General features: G+C 43.1%; 1 protein-coding gene across 3 annotated transcripts in view; it reads left to right on the forward strand.

The window, feature by feature from the left end:
- The window catches only part of PHLDB3 (pleckstrin homology like domain family B member 3), a 42612-nt gene extending 23042 nt beyond the window's left edge, over positions 1–19570 (forward strand). For 2 of the 3 annotated variants that reach the window (XM_077260009.1, XM_077260008.1), the window contains exons 3-16: positions 1946–2077; positions 5519–5656; positions 6078–6206; positions 7609–7764; positions 7881–7991; positions 11680–11763; positions 12088–12135; positions 13436–13526; positions 13952–14141; positions 14219–14297; positions 17062–17190; positions 17322–17505; positions 17609–17694; positions 19124–19570. In XM_077260009.1, coding sequence (XP_077116124.1) covers positions 1946–2077; positions 5519–5656; positions 6078–6206; positions 7609–7764; positions 7881–7991; positions 11680–11763; positions 12088–12135; positions 13436–13526; positions 13952–14141; positions 14219–14297; positions 17062–17190; positions 17322–17505; positions 17609–17694; positions 19124–19258 — 1692 coding nt within the window. In that variant the 3' untranslated portion in view covers positions 19259–19570. The remainder of the gene's footprint in view (positions 1–1945; positions 2078–5518; positions 5657–6077; positions 6207–7608; positions 7765–7880; positions 7992–11679; positions 11764–12087; positions 12136–13435; positions 13527–13951; positions 14142–14218; positions 14298–17061; positions 17191–17321; positions 17506–17608; positions 17695–19123) is intronic. The other variant, XM_077260010.1, reaches the window with a different exon arrangement.
- The last annotated feature ends 838 nt before the right edge of the window (positions 19571–20408 follow it).

The following is a 20408-nucleotide window of genomic DNA, read 5'->3' on the forward strand; positions in this document are numbered from 1 at the left end:
CAACTAAGGGTCAAGACCTACAAAAAGTCCCACACCGGTCATCTACAGACCTTCCGAAGGTCCATTCCTGCCATTGATACAATACTAAAGAATTCAGTAGCCCCAGGATAGGTTGTACATGTAAGATCCCCATCGATGAGGAGGCCTCAGGCTCAGGCTGACTCTCACATACGTGCTACCTCCACATTCAATGTCGATGGGACATACAGAGGTCGCCAAGTACAGCGCAATTTTATAAATGGTCCCTTAGTCAGGGGCATACCCAATGTCTTCCAAACTTTCTCCATCGAACAAGACAGTCCTGGATTTGGGGAGCTGTCCCATTGTGCTGGGAGGTCGGTGACGCTTAACAGTATCTGTGTCCACAGATGAATATAAAGGTGGAGCAGGGAGCAGTCAGCTCCCGGCTCCACCATTCACCTTTTCTGTCCACACACAGCACAGACCGGAGAACTGCCCATCATGAGAACGCGGCTACGTCGTTGTCTTTTTTTATTTGCGTAGAGATGCACCATAGTGGGGGAAAATGTAATTTGGTGCACGTTATAGGGCGTCGTAATTTGTGGAAGGGGGGTGGTAATGTTTGTATGGAAGCATCAAACTGTGTTGGGGGCACTGTGTGGGCATCATTGTGTGTGAGAGGCATCATGCTGTGTAGGGGTATCGTCAGGGCATCATAATGTTTGGGGACATCATACTATGTGGAGGCTATTGCGGGGCTATTATTGTGTGTGTGAGGCATCTACTAGGTGAAGTGGCATTGTGGGGGCGTCCTATTGTGTGGGTGCACTGTGAGGCATCGCATGATGGTGGCATCATTATGTATGTGGGTTACTGTGAAGGTATTACACTGTGGCAGACATTGTGTGGGCATCATTTATCGTGGGTGGCATTTTTGGGGCATCCTATTGTATAGTGGCATTGTGAGTGCGTTCTATTGTGTGGGTGTACTGTGAGGCATCGTGTGTGGGTGTGATGGTGGCATCATTATGTATGAGGGTCACTGTGAAGGCATTAGACTATGTGGCGGTCATTGTGTGGGCAACATTCTGTGTGGGTGGCATCTTTGGGGCATCCTATTGTACAGTGGCATTGTGAGTGCGTCCTATTGTGTGGGTGCACTGTGAGGCATCGTGTGTGGGCACGATGGTGGTATCATGTATGGGGGTCACTGTGAAGGCATTACACAATGTGGCGGTATCATTCTGTGTGGGTGGTATCTTTGGGGCATCCTACTGTGTGGGGGTCATCACAAGACATGGGTGTCATAAAACAGGTATTGAACTTTGTGTGGACACTAAGGGGCCTCACCAGCGTCACTATTTCTGTGTGAGCATGGTGCAGGTGAAAAAAAATGTCTCCCACCTTGCAATGTGTGTCCCTCCACTGTGAACGGAGGGCACATACTGAAACTCCCATCCCTACCTTCCCCATAGTATGTGAGTCTAGAACATATCATGCCCCCACAACTGCAGCGGGACCTCCATGGTGTAAAATAGTGACATCACGGCTTGCTATGTGCCTTACATATGATTGCGGTTGTATCTACCGTACGGGGCCACAAAGAGTTAAATGACAAACTCAGCTCTACAACATCTGGATTTTATCGCCATCCCCTACAATATACAATGTCTCATAGATTATTTCTATTTTAGGGTTGTTTTTTTCATGTAGTCACAGTGTGGGCCGTATTTGTTCCCCCGGGGGGACGTCTATGGGGTTTACACAGTGCGCTCCGACTGTAAACACCGCAGGCAGAGTCATCTTTAGTGCCGCACTGTTTACAATGAATGACGAGACCCAGACGTCTCATTGATGGAGATTTCCGGGAAAGAAGAATAAGATATTGCGTTATTACGTCCTACAATCACCCACCCAGCTTTCCCAGGAACCATTATGGCCGCCAGCTTTATAATTGGCTCCTTTTTCCTGTTTTCTGCCGTAGCATGAAGAATTAGCGGGAAATCCGGTTCAGAGGCGACTGGAGGCCGAGCAGATGAAAGTGATGAACCGAATTTCACAGCTGGAGCAGGAGATCCGGGAGCTGCAGCTACAGAGGCGAGAGCTGAAAATCGAGGTAACCCCTAGAAATAGTGCACCCCAATACTGCACTAACAATAAGACAGGCACCCAGCTTTTCCAAATTCCTGAAATGGAAATATGTCATTCTGGTGTATGGCATGTAAGGAACATTTGGACATAATGTTTGCCACCCAGCTTTCCCAGGATCAGATATAACAGTGACATCCCATTATATTATATAACAGTTCAGTGTCAGTGTTTTTCCTGTACATTTGGCGTTATTCCTGATCCGTCAGCCATGTCCAATGATCCTTCTTTCCGCCAGCCGCTCTGCGTCACTCCGGCATCTTGGCAAACCTGTATTTCCAGACACATTTACCCTAGGGGGAAAGAACCGAAACCAGAGGAGGCGACGGATGGCACTGCCGTCTGGGAACATTACACTCATCACGCTGGGGGACATATCATGTCACATGAACTCTGCGGCTTTCTTTTTTTTTAAAAAAAAGCAGAGTCCCGGCAGGATTTTCTCATAATTTGAGAATAAAGAGGATGCTGCCATAAAGCTGAAAGATGGCCGGCGGGTCAGACCCCTAAATGCTCCACTCGTACCTAAAGAGACAATTTGCATATTAAAAATGAGTTTTAAAGTATATGAGCGTTTCACTTTACAGAGCAGCAGATTATACCCATAGAAGTGAACGGAGGGTGCTTCCCATAGAAGTGAACGGAGGGTGCTTCCCATAGAAGTGAACGGAGGGTGCTTCCCATAGAAGTGAACGGAGGGTGCTTCCCATAGAAGCGAACTGAGGGTGCTGCCCATACAAGTGAATGGAGAGCCATGCCCATAGAAGTGATCGGAGATCGCTGCCCATAGATGTGAAAGAGCTGTGCATGTGCAGCCACCTGTACATTCATCTGGAAGGAAGGAATTAGTGTCTAGGTGACTTAAAGGGGGTATTCCATAGAAATGAACAGAGAGAGTGGTCATGGATGGGAATAAAAAGAGCTGTCCATAGAAGTGAATGGAGAGAGCTGCCAATAACAGAAAATAGAGAGAGCTGCCCATAGAAATGAACAGAGAGCCCTGTCCATAGAAGTAAATGGAGAAAGCTGCCCTTAGAAGTGAATGGAGAGAGTAGCCACCTCTATATTCCCAGCAGCACAAGTTGGAGCCCCATTCTCTACAGGTCGTAGACTTCGGACCCCAATCAATCATACATTTAAGGCATATCCTTAGGAATGGATGGGAATGTCCCTTTAAAACAGGAGTGTTTTTTTTTTTTTTACCCAAGTCAGCCATGCTGAGTTTTACGTTCACCATGTTATCCACCTACGCACCAATATGCACTTTCTGGCTTCTTTCCTCTCTCTATTTTATGCATGATATTTCCCCCCAACATTCCCTCTGCCTGCTTAGCACATACAGTTATCTTCTACCTTGGCATCCCTATGCACATGCACGCTCATCTCCTAAGAGCGTGCATGTGCTTCCATTAGTGGGTGGGGAGAACGCTGATGTCAGACACCTCCGAAGGATCAGGCTGAATTCATCAAGTCCCCACATTACTGATAAGGGCGAGTTGTGAGTCCCCATACTTATCGGTTTGATGTACATGGCTGTATATGGCTGCTATTACGGCTCCCACATTGGAGGTCACCCAACTTTTCTGGAAGGTGAATGGTAAATTGAATTAGTTATGGTGCAAAATATATCACTGCCATCCTCCGTGTGCTAACGGCTGTTTACCAACCGCAAGCCGGTCCGTCTTGCTCGTCCTGTGGGTAGATAGTGTCGGTATATTTATACAGCAGGTTCACAATGAGTGGGTGTTGTGTGTCAGGGTAACAATAGCGCTGCTCATCACATCCATACACTGGCCCCTTTGTGTAATGGGACACACAGACGCGATCTGCCCAGCGCCCTGATGCATTGTACGTTTCGGGATTTCTTCATGGGGAAACAATCAGAGAGGAGCAGCTACCCTCAGAATCCGGGGAGATGTGTGGTCTTCATTTCTCAGATAGAGGGCAGATTGAGGAATTACTTGAGTTTTACTTGTCTTTTTGTTATCAGGGTAAACCCTTTGTGGTTGGAGGATGTTTGGGCTGTGTCAGATACTGCGTATCCGAGGCGGCATGTTACAGTTCATAGTGGGCGTAATATTAATATTGTCATATTATCTACAATTACATTTTGATATATCCTAGTAACAGTGCCATACAATGCTGACGTAATAGTGCACAAATAATACCGCCTTGTAGAGCACATATACCATTGGTAATGAGCAATGGGATGTTCGTTGTCTGATCTGAACCTAAAAAAGTAAAAAAGTCCCGCAGAGTGTTCAAGCTATACAGACCATAAAGTGACAAAATAAATATCGCCATACTGTGCCAATGTAAATGTGCCGCACAAAGTTCATGCAATACATCCCATAAAAGAACATTATGAATACTGCAATACTGTACCAATGTAACAGTACTGCACAATGGTCAAGCAATACATCCAATATAAGAACACTATGAATACTGCAATACGGTGCCAATATAGCAGTGCCGCACAATGTTCAAGCAATACATCCCAAAAGAATGACATGAATACTGCCATACTGGGCCAATATTACAATGCCACACAATGTTTAAGCAGTACGTCTCATAAAAGCACAATGTCAATACTGCAATACTGTGCCAATATTACAATGCCGCACAATGTTCAAGCATTGCATCCCATAAAAGAACAATATGAATACTGCAATACTGTGCCAATATAACAGTACTGCACAATGTTAAAGCAATACATCCCATAAGAGAACAACATGAATACTGCCATACTGTACCAATATAACAGTGATGTATAATGTTCATAATAAAGCCCGTAAAGTGACCAAATGTATACCATCATTCTGTGCCAATATAACAGTAGCGCATAGTATTCAAGTAATACCGTAATTTCCCCCGGGATCAATAAAGTGTATCGTATCGTACAGCTTATAATGGTAGAAAATTAATACAGCAACACTGTGCCAATATAATAGTGCCACACAGTGTTCATAATAAAGCCCATAAAGCAAGAAAATAAATACTGCCACGCTGTGCCAATATAACAGTGCAGCACAGCATTAATAAAATATCCCATAAAGGCCCAAAATATACCGCCACGCTGTGTCAATATAAAAGTGCAGCAAGGTGTTCAAACAATAAAGACCATAAAGGTACAAAATTAAATATCACCATACACTACACAAATTCACAGTGCTGTAAAGAGGATTATACCCCAACCAACTGAGAATACTGTTTGGTAAGTAAATAATACCACTAAATAGTCACACAGTAACATGGCTACACTGTAACAAAACAATACCGCCATCAAGTACCAAAATAATAACACTGTACAATGTTGAAATAATACAGCGGTCATTGCCTTATATTTCCGCCCATCCCTGATAACCACGGCACTTTCTCCATTACATTGCCTCCATGCTTGTGCCTGCAGGTGGAGATGGAGCTGGCTCTGCTGGAGGGGGAACTGAGAACAGAAAGAAAGCAGATGGAGAAAGACGAGGAGACCATCCAGCTCCTGCAAGAACAGCTCCGAGAGACGGAGTGGAGGTGGCAGGAGGAGAGAGACAAGGTAGGTCTGCATCAGTGTGCTATTAACATATCAAAGAGGCCAAAGGGACCAAAGAGGCCAAAGGGACCAAAGAGGCCAAAGGGACCAAAGAGACCAAAGGGACCAAAGGGACCAAGGGGACCAAAGAGGCCAAAGGGAAGAAAGAGGCCAAAGGGACCAAATAGGCCAAAGAGACCACAGAGACCAAATAAACAAAGAGACTATAATCAAAGTACTCATTTTACTCCTTTTTTCCCCAAAAAATCAGTGACGAGAACCAACCAAAACATTAATGTGTTGTGTGCGGTAATAGAAAGGACCACTAATCTCAGCACCATGTTTCAGAACAGTGGCGGTGCGTGACCAGAATTGCTCTTGATTGGTTTTAGTGATGACACAGTAACTATATGTCGAAGTTTCATTTTCTATCTTCTACCCACAGGATAAACTGCAATTACAGAACGAGAAAAAGAAAGTGAGAGAAATGGAGCGGAAGATATCTGAGTGCCAAGCACAGCTGGAAAACCAGCCGGAAAGTCTACACGAGCAGCTCCGTAAGCAGATTCAGGAGGTGAGCAGAAACAATGGACAGGGAGGACGTCAAGAAGAGACGCTTCTCGATTCATTATTGCATTTTTGCTTTTTTTTGGGTGTTTTTGCTCATTTTCGATTTGTGCCAATTTTTTTTTTTTTCAATGAGATTTGCTTTTTTTCACGTTAGCTAATTTTTGTTTTCCCCAGATATTTTCAGCTGATGCCTCCTCAATTGTGACTTTTTAACAAGTGGCAAGATTTTTCACTCCGGTCCCCCCTTAGAAAATTTTTTATGTACATCTGAAATTTTCACGCAAATTTTGTGACATTTTAGCGTAACACTGAAAATTTTAGGGGCTAAAAAGGTGCAAAAAAAGAAAGATTAAAGAGCATTTTTAATTTTATGCAAAATTCCTGAACCATTTTGAACAAATAGGCTCAAAAACATCAACAAATACCACAAAATTAATAAAATAAAATTGACTTAAACTCCTCCTAAATAATTACTCAGACCCTCTAAATATTTAGCAATTTAGTAGGGGGTTGGTGTATAAACTATGGGTACCTTTTATGTGACTTTTTACTGCATGTTCTGCTAAAATGTCCCAAAATTTGCTAAAAAAAAATTCAGGACCACCTAAAATAACTCCAGAGGAGGACATTTGTGCAAAAATGTAGCTATTGTTAAAAAAAAAAAGAAGAAAAAAATGTCGCAATTGATAGATAAGCCCAAAAAATATTTAGAAACTCCAAAAAACAAATCACAATGATGAACCAAAAAAAAAAAAAAAAAAAACCCCAGGAGAGCACATATAAAAATAGTTTTCAAAAAAGACACAAATGTAAAGAAGAAAAAAAGCTTAAATGAAAAAAAAAAAACAGGCGAAAGCCACTAAAAACAATACAAAAAAACCCGCTAAAATGAATTGGGCTCTATAGATGTTCACGGAATGTCTGGTTTACAAAACTAATTTTCAAGTGCCCCATTAATTAATTTTATCGTCTCTGGATGTCCCAACACAAATTTGCATCATTCAGGCATTTTATTAATTTCATAGTGTAATACTTTATTTCACCTGCGGAAGTGCTGCAGGAACAAGCAGATTGTGACTACTACAGAGAAAATGCTGATTTAATTGTGTCATACTTGATTTCACCTGCGGAGGAGCTTCAGGAAAATAAAACACCTATTATTAGCGCATTATGGTTTATGGTATGGGGTCTCCGCAGCAGTTCAGTTCAAGAAAATGGAAAATTATGAAGAGATGTTTCTATTTTCAGCTTTATGGTTCCATCACCATAAATGAGGCTTCGTATAGGAGCGACATTGTTTTTTTTATGGGTGAAGGATCTGTGTGGGATGGGGTTGTCAATGTTTGGTTTTCTTGCTGAGGATGTTATTGTATGGGCGGGTTTATAGATGCACCTTTGTATCCTAGATGACAGAGGCAATGGAGAGCGCAGTCAAGTCCTTTGAAGACTTGGAGTTCCAGCAGTTGGAGAAGGAGAGCGGCCGAGAAGAGGAGAGAGAGGCGGCGTACCGGCAGATCTCACAGAACCTGTCCCATAAGCAAAATGAGCTGAACAAGCGAAAGGTAAGAACGAGACTCCGATGATCTCAAGAGAAGGTCTAGATTGGCCTCCACCATTGGATTACATGACATTTTGGGCATGGAGATTACGCGATTTACCAGAACTTCTTGTCTTATAGGATAAAGTGATACGTTTGGAGGAGCAAGTGCGAAACGCAGAGGAACAAGCACAGACAGAGAGGCTGAGAATTAGCGAGGAGAACACACGAGTCTTCCAGTCTCTAAATAAGGTATATAGATGACATTCAAAACTTGGACTGATCACAGACAATGTTGCATAAGGGTTGACTACTTTGGGATGTGACTCTTGCACTCAGTTGAGGCTTGGGTTGCCAGTTTTTCACCCAGAAAAACTAAAAATGCGTTGTGGAGTTTTTAAATCGAAGAACAAAAAAAATGTGGGTATGTTAGATAGAGACATTGACTTTCTGTAACTCAGTCCTTTGTCCTCCGCTGCACTCTGTGGCCGGGGTGAATGTGTGGTTGCCGAATGTGTCTTGGCTGTTTCAGTCTCCCGCCGGTGCCAGTTATACTTGACCTAATTCAGAACAGAGTCGGACTAGAAAGGAGGAGAAACTCTAGTTGAAACCAAAAGCCTAATGGCTGCACATTGGAGCAAAGTTGGCCAAGCCCACTGATATTGGTGGGATCGACTCACAATCTGATGTTGGGGGAAGAAAGATCAGGTCTGTTGAATATTAGCAGCGGATCTGTTCAAGATAAGCTGCCATCAGTGTAGTATGGAGTAGAACGGAGGAGTGTTGAGGAGACTGAGGAGGAGGACAGAGTGGTCTGGAGGAGGACAAAATGTTTTGGAGGGAACAGAGAAGGCTGAAGGGACAGAGGAGTCTGGAGTAGCAAGGAGGAGTCTGGAGTAGCAAGGAGGAGTCTGGAGTAGCAAGGAGGAGTCTGGAGTAGCACAAAAGGTTTTGAAGGGGACAGAGGAGTCTGGAGCAGGACAGAGGACTGGACCAGGACAGAGGAGTCTGGAGGACATTGAAGGCAAACAGAGGAGTCTGGAGGAGGACAGAGGAGTCTGGAGGAGGACAGAGGAGTCTGGAGGAGGACAGAGGAGTCTGGAGGAGGACAGAGGGGTCTGGAGGAGGAGAAAAGGTTTTGGAGGGGACAGAGGAGGCTGAAGGGGGCAAAAGGGTCTGGAGGACATTGGAGGAGGACAGAGGAGTCTGGAGGAGGACAGAGGAGACCGAGAGAAGGACAGAGGGGTCTGGAAGAGGACAAAAGGTTTTGGAGGGGACAGAGGAGTTTGAAGGAGGACAGAGGAATGTAGAGGTAACATGATTGTGGAGGATGAAACAGCGTCCTTGAGGTGACAAGAGTCTAGGGGAGTCAGAGGATTCTAAAGTAGAACAGAGGAGACTGGATGGGACAGAGGAGACTGGAGTGAACAGGGGATACTGGCAGGGGCTCTCTCGTATAGAATACAGGAGCACTCAGCCAGCCATATTTGCGCGTGGGAGGGTAGGGAGAGATAGCTGTCCGAAGAATGATCATTTGGCCAACTAATTGGGTGGCCAAGAGTGCGGGTCGCCAAGAGTGCAGGTGGGCATGTGAGAGCTACTCGTCGATATAACAGGTTGATTGATGCTCACTGGTACCTGAGGAGGTCCAAAGGCCCCTCTCCCATGAAAGATTATTTAGTATGTGAGTGTTGGGGACAGCTCAGAGGTGTAACTTCTGGGCCCCAGGATTGGTATCCATTTTTGTAGAAGGGTCTTTGGGAGTGTGACTGCTACCTTTAAGCCCGTTATGCCCCTGGGTTAGCTGTCGGGGCTGATAAACAGGGGATTCGTACCCAGAGTCATAGAGACGCACCTATAAACATCCTATAAAATACCGGGCGCCCAGAAATCCTGAATATACTGTTCCTCAATCCCCACAATCCAATAAAAGGTATAATTATCGAGCAAAAGTAAGAATACAAGAATTAGCCCCTCCTGATCGTCTCCGTCTGGCTGGAGCCTCTTGCTAGGTGGGCTGCCATGGTCTCCTGACTGTAGGAATGGACGCGTACACAGATTTAGAACGCTTCATTAAAAGTGTCAGGATTCAGTGATCCCATTTCACCTTAATCCGACAAACAATGAATGAATTGGGAGCATGGCTTAGATCCAAGACAGCGAGCGAGGGCGTCACACCCGAGAGCTGTCAGCCTCACACCCGTCACCTCCAAGATGCCGAGAACTCAGTACGACGTACTAGCAAATTGCTGCAACTGACGGTGGACTGTTCCGCCATATCACAGGATTAAGTGATAAATGTTTGATTGCTGAGGGACCGACTGCTTGGACTCACACAATCCTGACAATAGGGGTCTCCTAGTCCAATGTGTGAATGGGACTGACGCATACAGCAGATAAAAGTGAACAGCACCGTGGTATTTGTTACCTTTTCCCTATTTGCAATAGAGACTTGGATAGGTGATAAATATATTTTAGTGCGACAACTCCTTTAAAGAGGGCCTGTTGCCAGGTCAAAAAATGTCTTATTTCTTTCCCGCTGCTACCCTGATTATTCTGTTTTTTATTTTTCCTAAATCTGCTGTACATTTCCGGAGATATGAACCTGTTTGTTAAGCTTTTTACACTCTCTGGGTTCTTTGGGGGCGTGTATTTAATCTGCTTTGCATAATTGAGTCACACCCCCAAGGAAAGACCATAAAGATTAGCTTACAATAAAAAGGCCCATATCTCTGGAACCGTATGGTAGATTTAGAAGAAACAAAAAGCAGATTACTCAGGAGAGCGAGGGGGGGGGGGGGATAAGAGTAAATATTGGACACTTTTGAACTGGTGTCCAATCCTCTTTAAAGGGCTATTCTTATCTTGAAAAGTTATTTTTTTATCCACAGGATTGGAGATAACTTGCTGATCACTGGCAACGACTGCTAGCATCACCATTGATCCTGAAAATGGGGCTCAGAAATGAATAGAAAATAGAGTGATTGCTGAAAGATAGATATTTCTGGCAGTCTCATATCAATTTAGATTCTTATCATTAGATCCACATTTTGCTGTTATTGGGATCTATAATAGTATTTTTAGTTTTTCCACAAGGAAGTCACTGACGCCTTATTACAGTATGGACATAATTATATGTATGTTCACCACCTCCTCTAAATATAGATGTGCCCGTTAAATGTGACAATAGCGGGTGTGAATGATAATGGCTAATCATTCCGGTTGATTGTAGAAGGATCTGAATGTATCTTGAAGTTTCAAAAGCGGCCAGTGTTTCCTCATGTTTTTTATCCTCGCCACTCCCATTTTTTTTTTTAACTCCACCATATAGTTCAGAGATATGGGCCTTTTATTTAAATCTAATTGTTGTGTTCTTTACAAGGGGGTGTGGCTTCCAGGATCCTCATGGGCGTGTCTTTAGATGGCTCTACATACTGTAATTACCCTGTGAGCAACGCCCTCTTGTTAAAGACCATAAAAATTAGCGCTAGATAAAAAAACAACTCATATATCTGGAACCATATGGCGGATTTACAAAACCCCGAAATTCTCAGGAGCAGTTTGAATAAAATAAGAGCAAGGATCGGTAACTTCTAACCTGGTGACAGGTCCACTTTTAAGAGGTTTGTCTTTTTTTGACTGCTACAAGGACTCCAAAAGAATCAACTCATCACAGTGTGTCCTATTATCTGGAGTCACAGTGATCACCTGATCAAACTCTCCAGTCAGATCTTCTGAAGAGCTCACTGATGGACCCTCAGTTAACTCATTCTGCAGCCAGCAATAGACACACAGGTTACAAAAGGCAAACGGTGCAAAATATTTAATGAAGCCCAATTGCAAAAATGATATTTAACGAAAAATGCATACATTTACATACAAAAAATATGAAAAATATGCAACCTCATGGAGTTAATTATTATTACTGTTATTTTTTTAGGAGAAAGATCGCTTGCTCGCCCTTAGCGCATTGAGTGGAAAAAACTCAGACCAACAGGACAGGAAGGAGGTTTCTTCCAAAAAGGTGAGTAATAAACCTTACATATGAGTGTCATGTCACACGCATCCTGCTCTCTTTTCTATTTCTGCTTTTTTTTGCTTTTTTTTTAACCCCGACATTCAATTGCCCTTTATTCTTTGAAGCAGACGTGTCAGATCTGCAGAAACCCAAATCTCATCTATCTGATGTGTTTATTTAGCTTTACCCCTCCAACTCTAAATCCCCTCCATCACCCCCAATCCCGTCAATGGACCCCCTCCACCTCCTTTCATCTCTCATTGAACTTAAAAAAACTTTTTTTTTTACTTTTCTCCACTCTCTTGAGACACATTCTCTTGTTTTAAGTAGGAGCTCATTTCAAAGCATGAACCTCACATGTCCATGCGCAAAATAAAAGTGAGTACACCCCCAAGGAATAGTTATGTCGTGAGTAACCCTTTCCTGATCGCAAATAATCAAATTCAGATTGACGTGAAAAAAAAATGTAAATCACGAACAATCCAATCTGTCGCGCAATTGTGCACAATCGAAGCGCGTCACTGCTCCCTGCTGGCAGATTGAGGAATTACAGTTTCAACTTTTTTTTTTTCTTTATTATTTTCTTCTTTCCTTCTGATGATTTCTGTGAAAGATGATTTGATCTCTTGTTTTCGATGTTAAACATAATTTCTAATTAAACATTTTAGATTTGCCAGACCCCCGTGTATCACAGTGCATGGACGGATTGCGATGCACGGATATACCACAGCATTTCTGACAGCTTCATAGACATATATAGGAGATCTGCTGCCGATCCGTGCATCGTGGTCCGTACTCGTACATTGTGTCGCCCAAACCTTAATCTTAGAGTTGGCCAATCAGCTCATCAGTGTCATCTACTGAATGGCAAATCGCAAGCTAATATATGGATCTGGAAAACTCAAATTGGATGAAAGCATTTGCTTATCAGCATTAATTTTCAGTAGAGAAATAAGAAAGAAAAAAAAAATTAAATAGTTTTGTTTTTGTTCTGTTTGTTTAGACTGAAAAGAAATCAAGAGCAGAAAATGTTTTACATATACCGTGTGTATATATAATATATATATATATATATATATATATATATATATGTATATATATGTAGTATTTATTTTTTATTATATTTATAAGATATATACATTTTTACATATGTGTATAAATACATTACATACAATAAATATATATTTTAGAAAAAAATAAATAAATAACATATATATAATTCTTTATTACATATTCAGATTTAACATATCAGATATATATTTAAATTTAACATATAAATATATAATATGTATATAAAAAAAATATATACCATATATATATATATATATATATATATATATATATATATATATATATATATATATATATATATATATATATATATATATATATATATATATATATATATTTTTTTTTAATATATTATATTTTTTTTATTCTAAATTTATTATTTAATATATTGAATTAAGTATAATTCAATGTCTAAAAAATATATATATACAGTGTGTATATGTATATGTATATATATATATGTGTGTATATATATATATATATATATATATATATATATATATATATATATATATATATATATATATATATATATATATATATATATATATATATATATCTACCTACTGATTTTTTAATGTTAACATCTACCTAACCTGTCCACTAGGGGCTCCAGAGAACCTCCAGCCTGCCTAGGAGGAGAGGAAATGCGCCATTCGTCCGCCAGTCTGACCGCCCGGTTTCACTTCACGGCAACAGTGAGTGGCGACTTTTTTTTATGATTTTGGGCATTATATACATACATACGGTATATTTATTTATATATAATAGAGTCACCGTATAATTAAAAAAAAAAGTTCAGCAACTTTTTAATAAACTTTTTATTTCACTTTTTTACTGTTTTTAAGACCTCCGCTTGCCGTCAGCGAATGGGAACCTATTTTTATTTTTCTTTGTTCTGGAAGCTCAACCTCTGACTGTATGTTACGCTTGTATCCGGTCTAGACATCCATCCTTAGCACATCGCTGATTTTTTTGCTGCAGTGTGTCAGGGCACATTTGATTCTATGTGCTGGCGAGGTTCCGCACTGTATAGGATGAGAGCGCTGCCATCTGCTGGCAGCAATGCAGAGTGCATGTATGTGGGGATACAAGATGTCACCTGTCACCTCCGGTCTTGCAGCGTGCCTGGAGAGCGCCGGTCTGGCTCTACACCTCGCCGTCTCCTCCAGCAGTTCTGGAGGGAAGATCGCCTTAGCCATCAGCCCCAATCTTCAGATCGCCAGGAGCCGCAACCTCCAAGGTGAAGACAGGAGGTCTTGTGGGGGGAGACTTCAGAGCAGCGCTCCTCCCAGGCTGCCCCTGACCTACAGGTAATCCCCGTTACTGCCGTTGGTGCGGGTGTAGAGAGCGCTGCTCTGTAGTGACTTGGTTTCTTCCTCCTCCATAGACCCATACCTAAAATAGCGGAGATGGAACGCCAGCTGCTCGAGGCCATGGCCGAAAAAGAGCGCCTCCTGAAGGCCAGGGTGAGTAATGATCTGCAGTATAGAGGGAGGGTATATCTGCATTAATGTCTGATACTTGTATAGTACAAGGGTCTTTGGGTCCCTGAGGTATCGGATTCCTGGGAGCGACTACTGCAGGTCTTTCTGCCTATGCACAGTGCACACAGAAAGCTGTCAATCAGTGGTGTGGGCGGAGTTATACCGGAATCAACATTGGCCCCTGGGTCTAATATTACTGCCTGTATGTACATGGACATCAGCATCAGTCAAATAACTCATGGATCTAGGGGGAGGAGGTGAGCTGTGACATCATCTATTGTGAATGGTGGATCCTGTGTTATCTACTGTATATAGAGGTGTTATCATTCATTGTACAGGAGGAGGAGGTGAGCTGTGACATCACCTATTGTGAATGGTGGATCCTGTGTTATCTACTGTATATAGAGATGTTATCAGTCATTGTACAGGAGGAGGAGGTGAGCTGTGACATCACCTATTGTGAATGGTGGATCCTGTGTTATCTACTGTATATAGAGGTGTTATCAGTCATTGTACAGGAGGAGGTGAGCTGTGATATCACCTATTGTGAATGGTGGATCCTGTGTTATCTACTCTATATAGAGGTGTTATCAGTCATTATACAGGAGGAGGAGGTGAGCTGTGACATCACCTATTGTGAATGGTGGATCCTGTGTTATCTACTCTATATAGAGGTGTTGTCTGTCATTGTAATCCTGTCTGTGATGATAATAAAACCTCTATAACGTTATCTGTACAGAACAGGAAATGTGATTCTAGTCTTGCGTCCGGTGTGAAAATTGCAAGATTTCTATATGAAAAATTAAAAAAAAAAAAAAAAAAAAAAGACTGAGAGTAGAAGTCCGGCCATTTCCTGATGATACGGTCGCTGTGAGCATGTGTCAGTGATAAGTAAGGCTTCACCCTGACAGATCCCTTCCCACCCTCCTGCACTTCTCCCCGTCCATTGAGCTGTGCGCGGGGCTGAGCTTCTGCGCTGCTGGCTGACCTCGCTGTCACATGACCGTCACACAAGAGCTTCTGCTTTTTGGAGGCGAGCCTGGGGCACAAGGTCTGCGCTCAGTGAGTCAGACGGCAGGAGCGGCACCGGACACGGGTATGGATTGTGCAGCCGGCTGGTGTGTGTGCCCGGGCACTGCGTGTATGTGTGCACTATATGAGCCTTTATATACTAATCTATAGGTGACATAGATCGTTTTCGGCAGACTCTCCCATTGTATCGACCTCCCTGCTGCTCCCTGACAAGCCGGGTCTCAACCTGAGCTGGCAAACAAGTTTTTCATGTTTGCTCCGATTCTTTGCATAGAGGGCAGGTGAGGAGCCGAGAATACAAAGAGCGTTTCCCGTAAAATATTGAAACAAAATCCAGTAAATGTGCGCCCTTGACTTGTCCTCGTCGTTAGACCCTGCACCCATCGCTTTCTTTAGTTACACTCGTGTTTGAAAACCCCCCAAATTAACAATTGGGCTTGCAAGGTATACCAAGGATCCTATGTGTGCGGGGGTGGATTTTAGTTAAAGGCGATGTGACCTCAATGTCCACTACATCTCTCCAGAAACAAGGACGGGGATTTACTGCTACTGGCTTTTTAAGAATTTTTTGTTCATCTTTCCTGTCCACACTGATTTTACATTTATGCCCTATACAGTAGGTGGGTGATCAGATCCCCTTTAAAGGAGATCTGTCACCAGGTCGTGAGTGTCCAATTTTTGCTCTTACATTATTCACGCTGTTCCCTTCTGTATTCCATTTTTTTTTTTAAATTCACCATAAGGTACCAGAGATATTGGCCTTTTTTGTTTAGTGGTATTTTTATATATTTTTTTATTACTAAGGAGGCGTGGCTAACAGAGTAATTATGCAGAACAGCCTAGAGACACGCCCCTGAGGATCTATTGAGCCACACCTCCTTGTAAAGAGCATAAAAATTAGCACTAAATTAAAAGGATTTAAAAAAATCATTTCCCATTTTGGAGGTAGGTTTAGGTCCCAGCGTATCAAACATTTATGGCATATTCCATAATGTCAAGTGTTCCAGTTTACAAAAAAATAATCTGTATAGGGGATAATTTTTAGACACGTGTGGTTCCATCCTTACTGGTCCCCAGAATTGGGCTTTTGCTCGCACATGTGTTCTAGACTTGCTTAATATCAGTACCGGACAAGTCTCCGTGCTTTCGTTTAGACCACTCGGTCTGAGGAAAAGGTCTGAAATGTGAACAGTCCCATAGATTAGATTTTGCAAAATAAAAAAAACTAAAAAAGGTCCAAAAATGGAGACGTGTCAATTTTTGATCCGATTTGAAGATCAAGTGATCAGGTCCTTTAAAGAAACGGATGCCATCCATGTATCACCCTGGAGTGCTGTCTGTTTTTTTTTACTGATTAAAGGGAAGGAGAGACTTGGAACTTTTTTTTTTTTGCGTATAAGAAAAAGAGAGTCTGAGAGAAGGAGGATCGTGAATTTATAAGAACAATGCCTTGTGTTATCCGGCTTGGAGGCGCCATTGTTTTTATAGGGTGGAGCTGAGAATAGGGCCATTGTTTCAGTAAGGAGATGGACGCCAAGTGTGACTTCATGCTCTACGGTGGTTCACAATGCACGACCTGTCTCGGTGTAGACACCTGCGCTCTCCTCGCGTCCTCGCATGATTCCCACCTTGCATTACTTTGTTGCACCAGTAGGGGGCACTGCAAACTATACCCAGACCTCGCAAATAATCCATTGCCTTTGCTTTATCCCAGGAGGAGAAGAGAGCGGCCAAAGAAATGACAAAGCGTCTGGAAGCGGAGCAAAACCACGTGAAGGAAGAAGCTGCTGTCTCCAATCCCCCCTTCGTACAGACAGTCGTTCCCGAGACTCCCGCAGAGCCAGTAAGTCCATGCAGCTTCAGGAAATCTCACCTTTTTTCTAAAATGCTACCCAACTTTGCAAATTTTCCTCCGGTCACATCCTAAGCTGCATCCAGAGTTCTGCTGAAATCCTGTGTCCTTCTCTTTCGCAGCCGCCTCTCGACCTCAGGTCGTATCTGGAAGCATCGGGGCACAGCGTGGAGACCTGTGCACAAGTGCGGGTCAGTGCCATGTGCTGCAAGGGGTACCTGGTGAAGATGGGCGGCCGGATTAAGACGTGGAAGAAGCGCTGGTTCGTGTTTGATAGGCAGAAGAGACGGCTGGCGTACTATGCAGGTACCCGCGGTGTTGTCGCCTTCTAGACAGATGGCGCCACAGTGTATTATGGGGGATGTAGGTGACGTATACCGACGTAATGACCTGTATGATGGTTCTGCAGACAAAGAAGAGCAGAAGCTGAAGGGGGTGATCTATTTCCAGGCTATAGAGGAGGTGTATTATGACCACTTACGCAGTGCCTTTAAGGTAAGTAATGTGTCACCTCCATATCGTGTCAGCCACAGCGTCTCTTCCATATAGTGTCCACCATGGTGTCCCCTCCATAAACTGTCCGACAGTGTCCCTTCCATATAGTGTAAGCCACGGTGTCCCTTCCATATAGTGTCAGTCACGTTGACCCTCCATTTATTGTCAGCCACGATGTCCCTTCCATATATTGTAAGCCACAGTGTCCCCTCCATATAGTGTCAGCCACGGTGTCCCCGCCATAAAATGTAAGCCGCGGTGTGCCCACCATATAGTGTCAGCTACAGTGTCACCTCCCTGTAGTATCACTTCCATATAGTGTCAGTCACTGTGCCCCCTCCACATAGTGTCAGCCAAGGTGCCCCCTCCACATAATGTTAGCCATAGTGTCTCCTCCACATAGTGTCAGCCATAATGCCTCCTTTACATAGTGTCAGCCACAGTATCCCCCTCAATATAGTGTCAGCTATGGTGTCCCCTCCATATAGTGTCAGCCACGGTGTCCTCTCCATATAGTGTCAGCCACGGTGTCCTCTCCATATAGTGTCAGCCACGGTGTCCCCTCCATATAGTGTCAGCCACGGTGTCCCCTCCATATAGTGTCAGCCATGGTGTCCCCTCCATATAGTGTCAGCCATGGTGTCCCCTCCATATAGTGTCAGCCACGGTGTCCCCTCCATATAGTGTCAGCCACGGTGTCCCCTCCATATAGTGTAAGCTACGATGTCCCCTCTATATAGTGTCTGAAACAGTGTCCCCTCCATATAGTGTCAGTCACGGTGTCCCCACCGTATCCATATAGTGTTAGCCACAGTGTCCCCTCCACGTAGTGTCAGCCACATTGTCACCTCCATATAGTTCCATCCATAGTTTCATAGCTCTTAAACTTGTTGGGATTATGTCTACCTTCAACCTTAATTTAATTAGTTGTTTCAAATGAGGACAAAAACCCCATGAACCAGATTTTACTTGCTCCACATTAATAGTGTTCCTTAAATAGAGTACCAGTATCGCTGTCCACTCTGTAGAGTGCCAGTCAGAGTATTCCTTGCATAGAGTCCCCTTATAGTGTCATTCCATGGAGTGCCAGTAACAGTGTCCCCTTCATCGAGTCTCAATCATAGTGTCTCCTCCATAGAATGCCAGTCATAGTATCCCCTCTATAGAATACCAGTGTCAGTGTCCCCTTGTAGAGTGCCAATCATAGTGTCCTCTCCATAGAGTGCAAGTCATAATGTCCCCTTCGTAGAGTGCCAATCATGGTGTCCCTTCATGGAGTGCCAATCATCGTGTCCCCTTCATAGAGTGCCAATCATGGTGTCCTCTCCTTGGTGTACCAGTAACAGTGTTCCCTTCATACAGTGCCTATGATGTGTCCCTATTACAGCATTTCATTGATCAAGTGCTGTTTATATTTTTACTTTATCAGAGCCCACACCCAAAGTTGACATTTTGTTTGAAGACCTTTGAACGCCTATTTTGTATGGTGGCCCCAACCCCAGAAGCCATGAGGATATGGATGGACGTGATGGTCACGGCAGCTGAGGAGAACTCAAGGTACTGAGAACTTTTTGGGACTTGAGCCAAAGGAGAAAAGAAGGACAAGGACATGAAGCACAGACTTTTAATATAAAGAAGGAACTAGTGAGAGAAATATTACTGAAGCAACAGGCTGAAACTGACTCCGGCATATGGCCGGGGTATGGGAGATTTTACCGGCTGTTCCCTGGCCGTTTGTTTATATACGTCCATACGTTCGTCTGCTCGTTTTTTCCTGTGAACTTGTTTATGACTGATTCTGGATGTAATATATTATGGTACTGAAAGCTTCCAGGGCCTGCTGGGCATTCGTGTATGTCGGCGACCATTTCGAGAACAGAGAAAAAAAAAAAAAAAGGTACAAATCCCTAAGAACCTGAGGTTCAAAATGGCTGCCCTGAATCTTTAGTGATCTTCTTGAAGATGGTCAAGAACTGATGGAACGAATCCTAAGGGTTTGGATTGTGGAGATGTTTTCAGCCTGGCCTTGTGATACTAAGTTCAGATTTGCAAGCTATGAAGGACCACATGTACATGCTTGGGCATTTCCCCAAAATTTGGGACATTTAAAGCCCCAAAACAGCCTCTCTCATGGATGTTATTTTGTTTTGATTTGGACAGATTCACTCAAATTCAAAGACAGATTCATCTCAGTCCAAATTAATTTGGTCCACGAGTGGAGGATAGGGGCGAAAAAAAAATAACCCCAGTCATCTGCACCGACTCCTTTCTAAGGCCAACCTGAGATGTCATGAAACACATCATTCCTCAATGTGACTATATGGGACCTCGGAGTAGCTTCACATTGGACTAGAGCGCCGATAGAGCAGAAGATCAGCCCCGAGGACAGTTGTGCTATACAAGATGCATACTTTTTATTTTTTATTTTAACCACTTCCTGGCCTTGATACAAATGTTGCTGGATGCCTCATAAATCGATTCGCTCCGCCTTACTAAAAACTTACCGATGGTTCTGGATTGTGTATGGACAGAACTGAAGCGGGATCATGTACGTGTTTGTATGAGGCCTATCTTATCATGTAGCACTCTGGGGTCGCCCATATGACAGGACCTCGTAACAAAAAAATGTTCCACATTGCATTCTTAATTCAATTTTGCTGCTAAAAACATTTACAAATAAAGTTGTACAGTTGTCAATAGGCGCTCAGATTGCC

Source organism: Ranitomeya variabilis, chromosome 4, assembly GCF_051348905.1.
Source record: "Ranitomeya variabilis isolate aRanVar5 chromosome 4, aRanVar5.hap1, whole genome shotgun sequence".
Taxonomy (NCBI): domain Eukaryota; kingdom Metazoa; phylum Chordata; class Amphibia; order Anura; family Dendrobatidae; genus Ranitomeya; species Ranitomeya variabilis.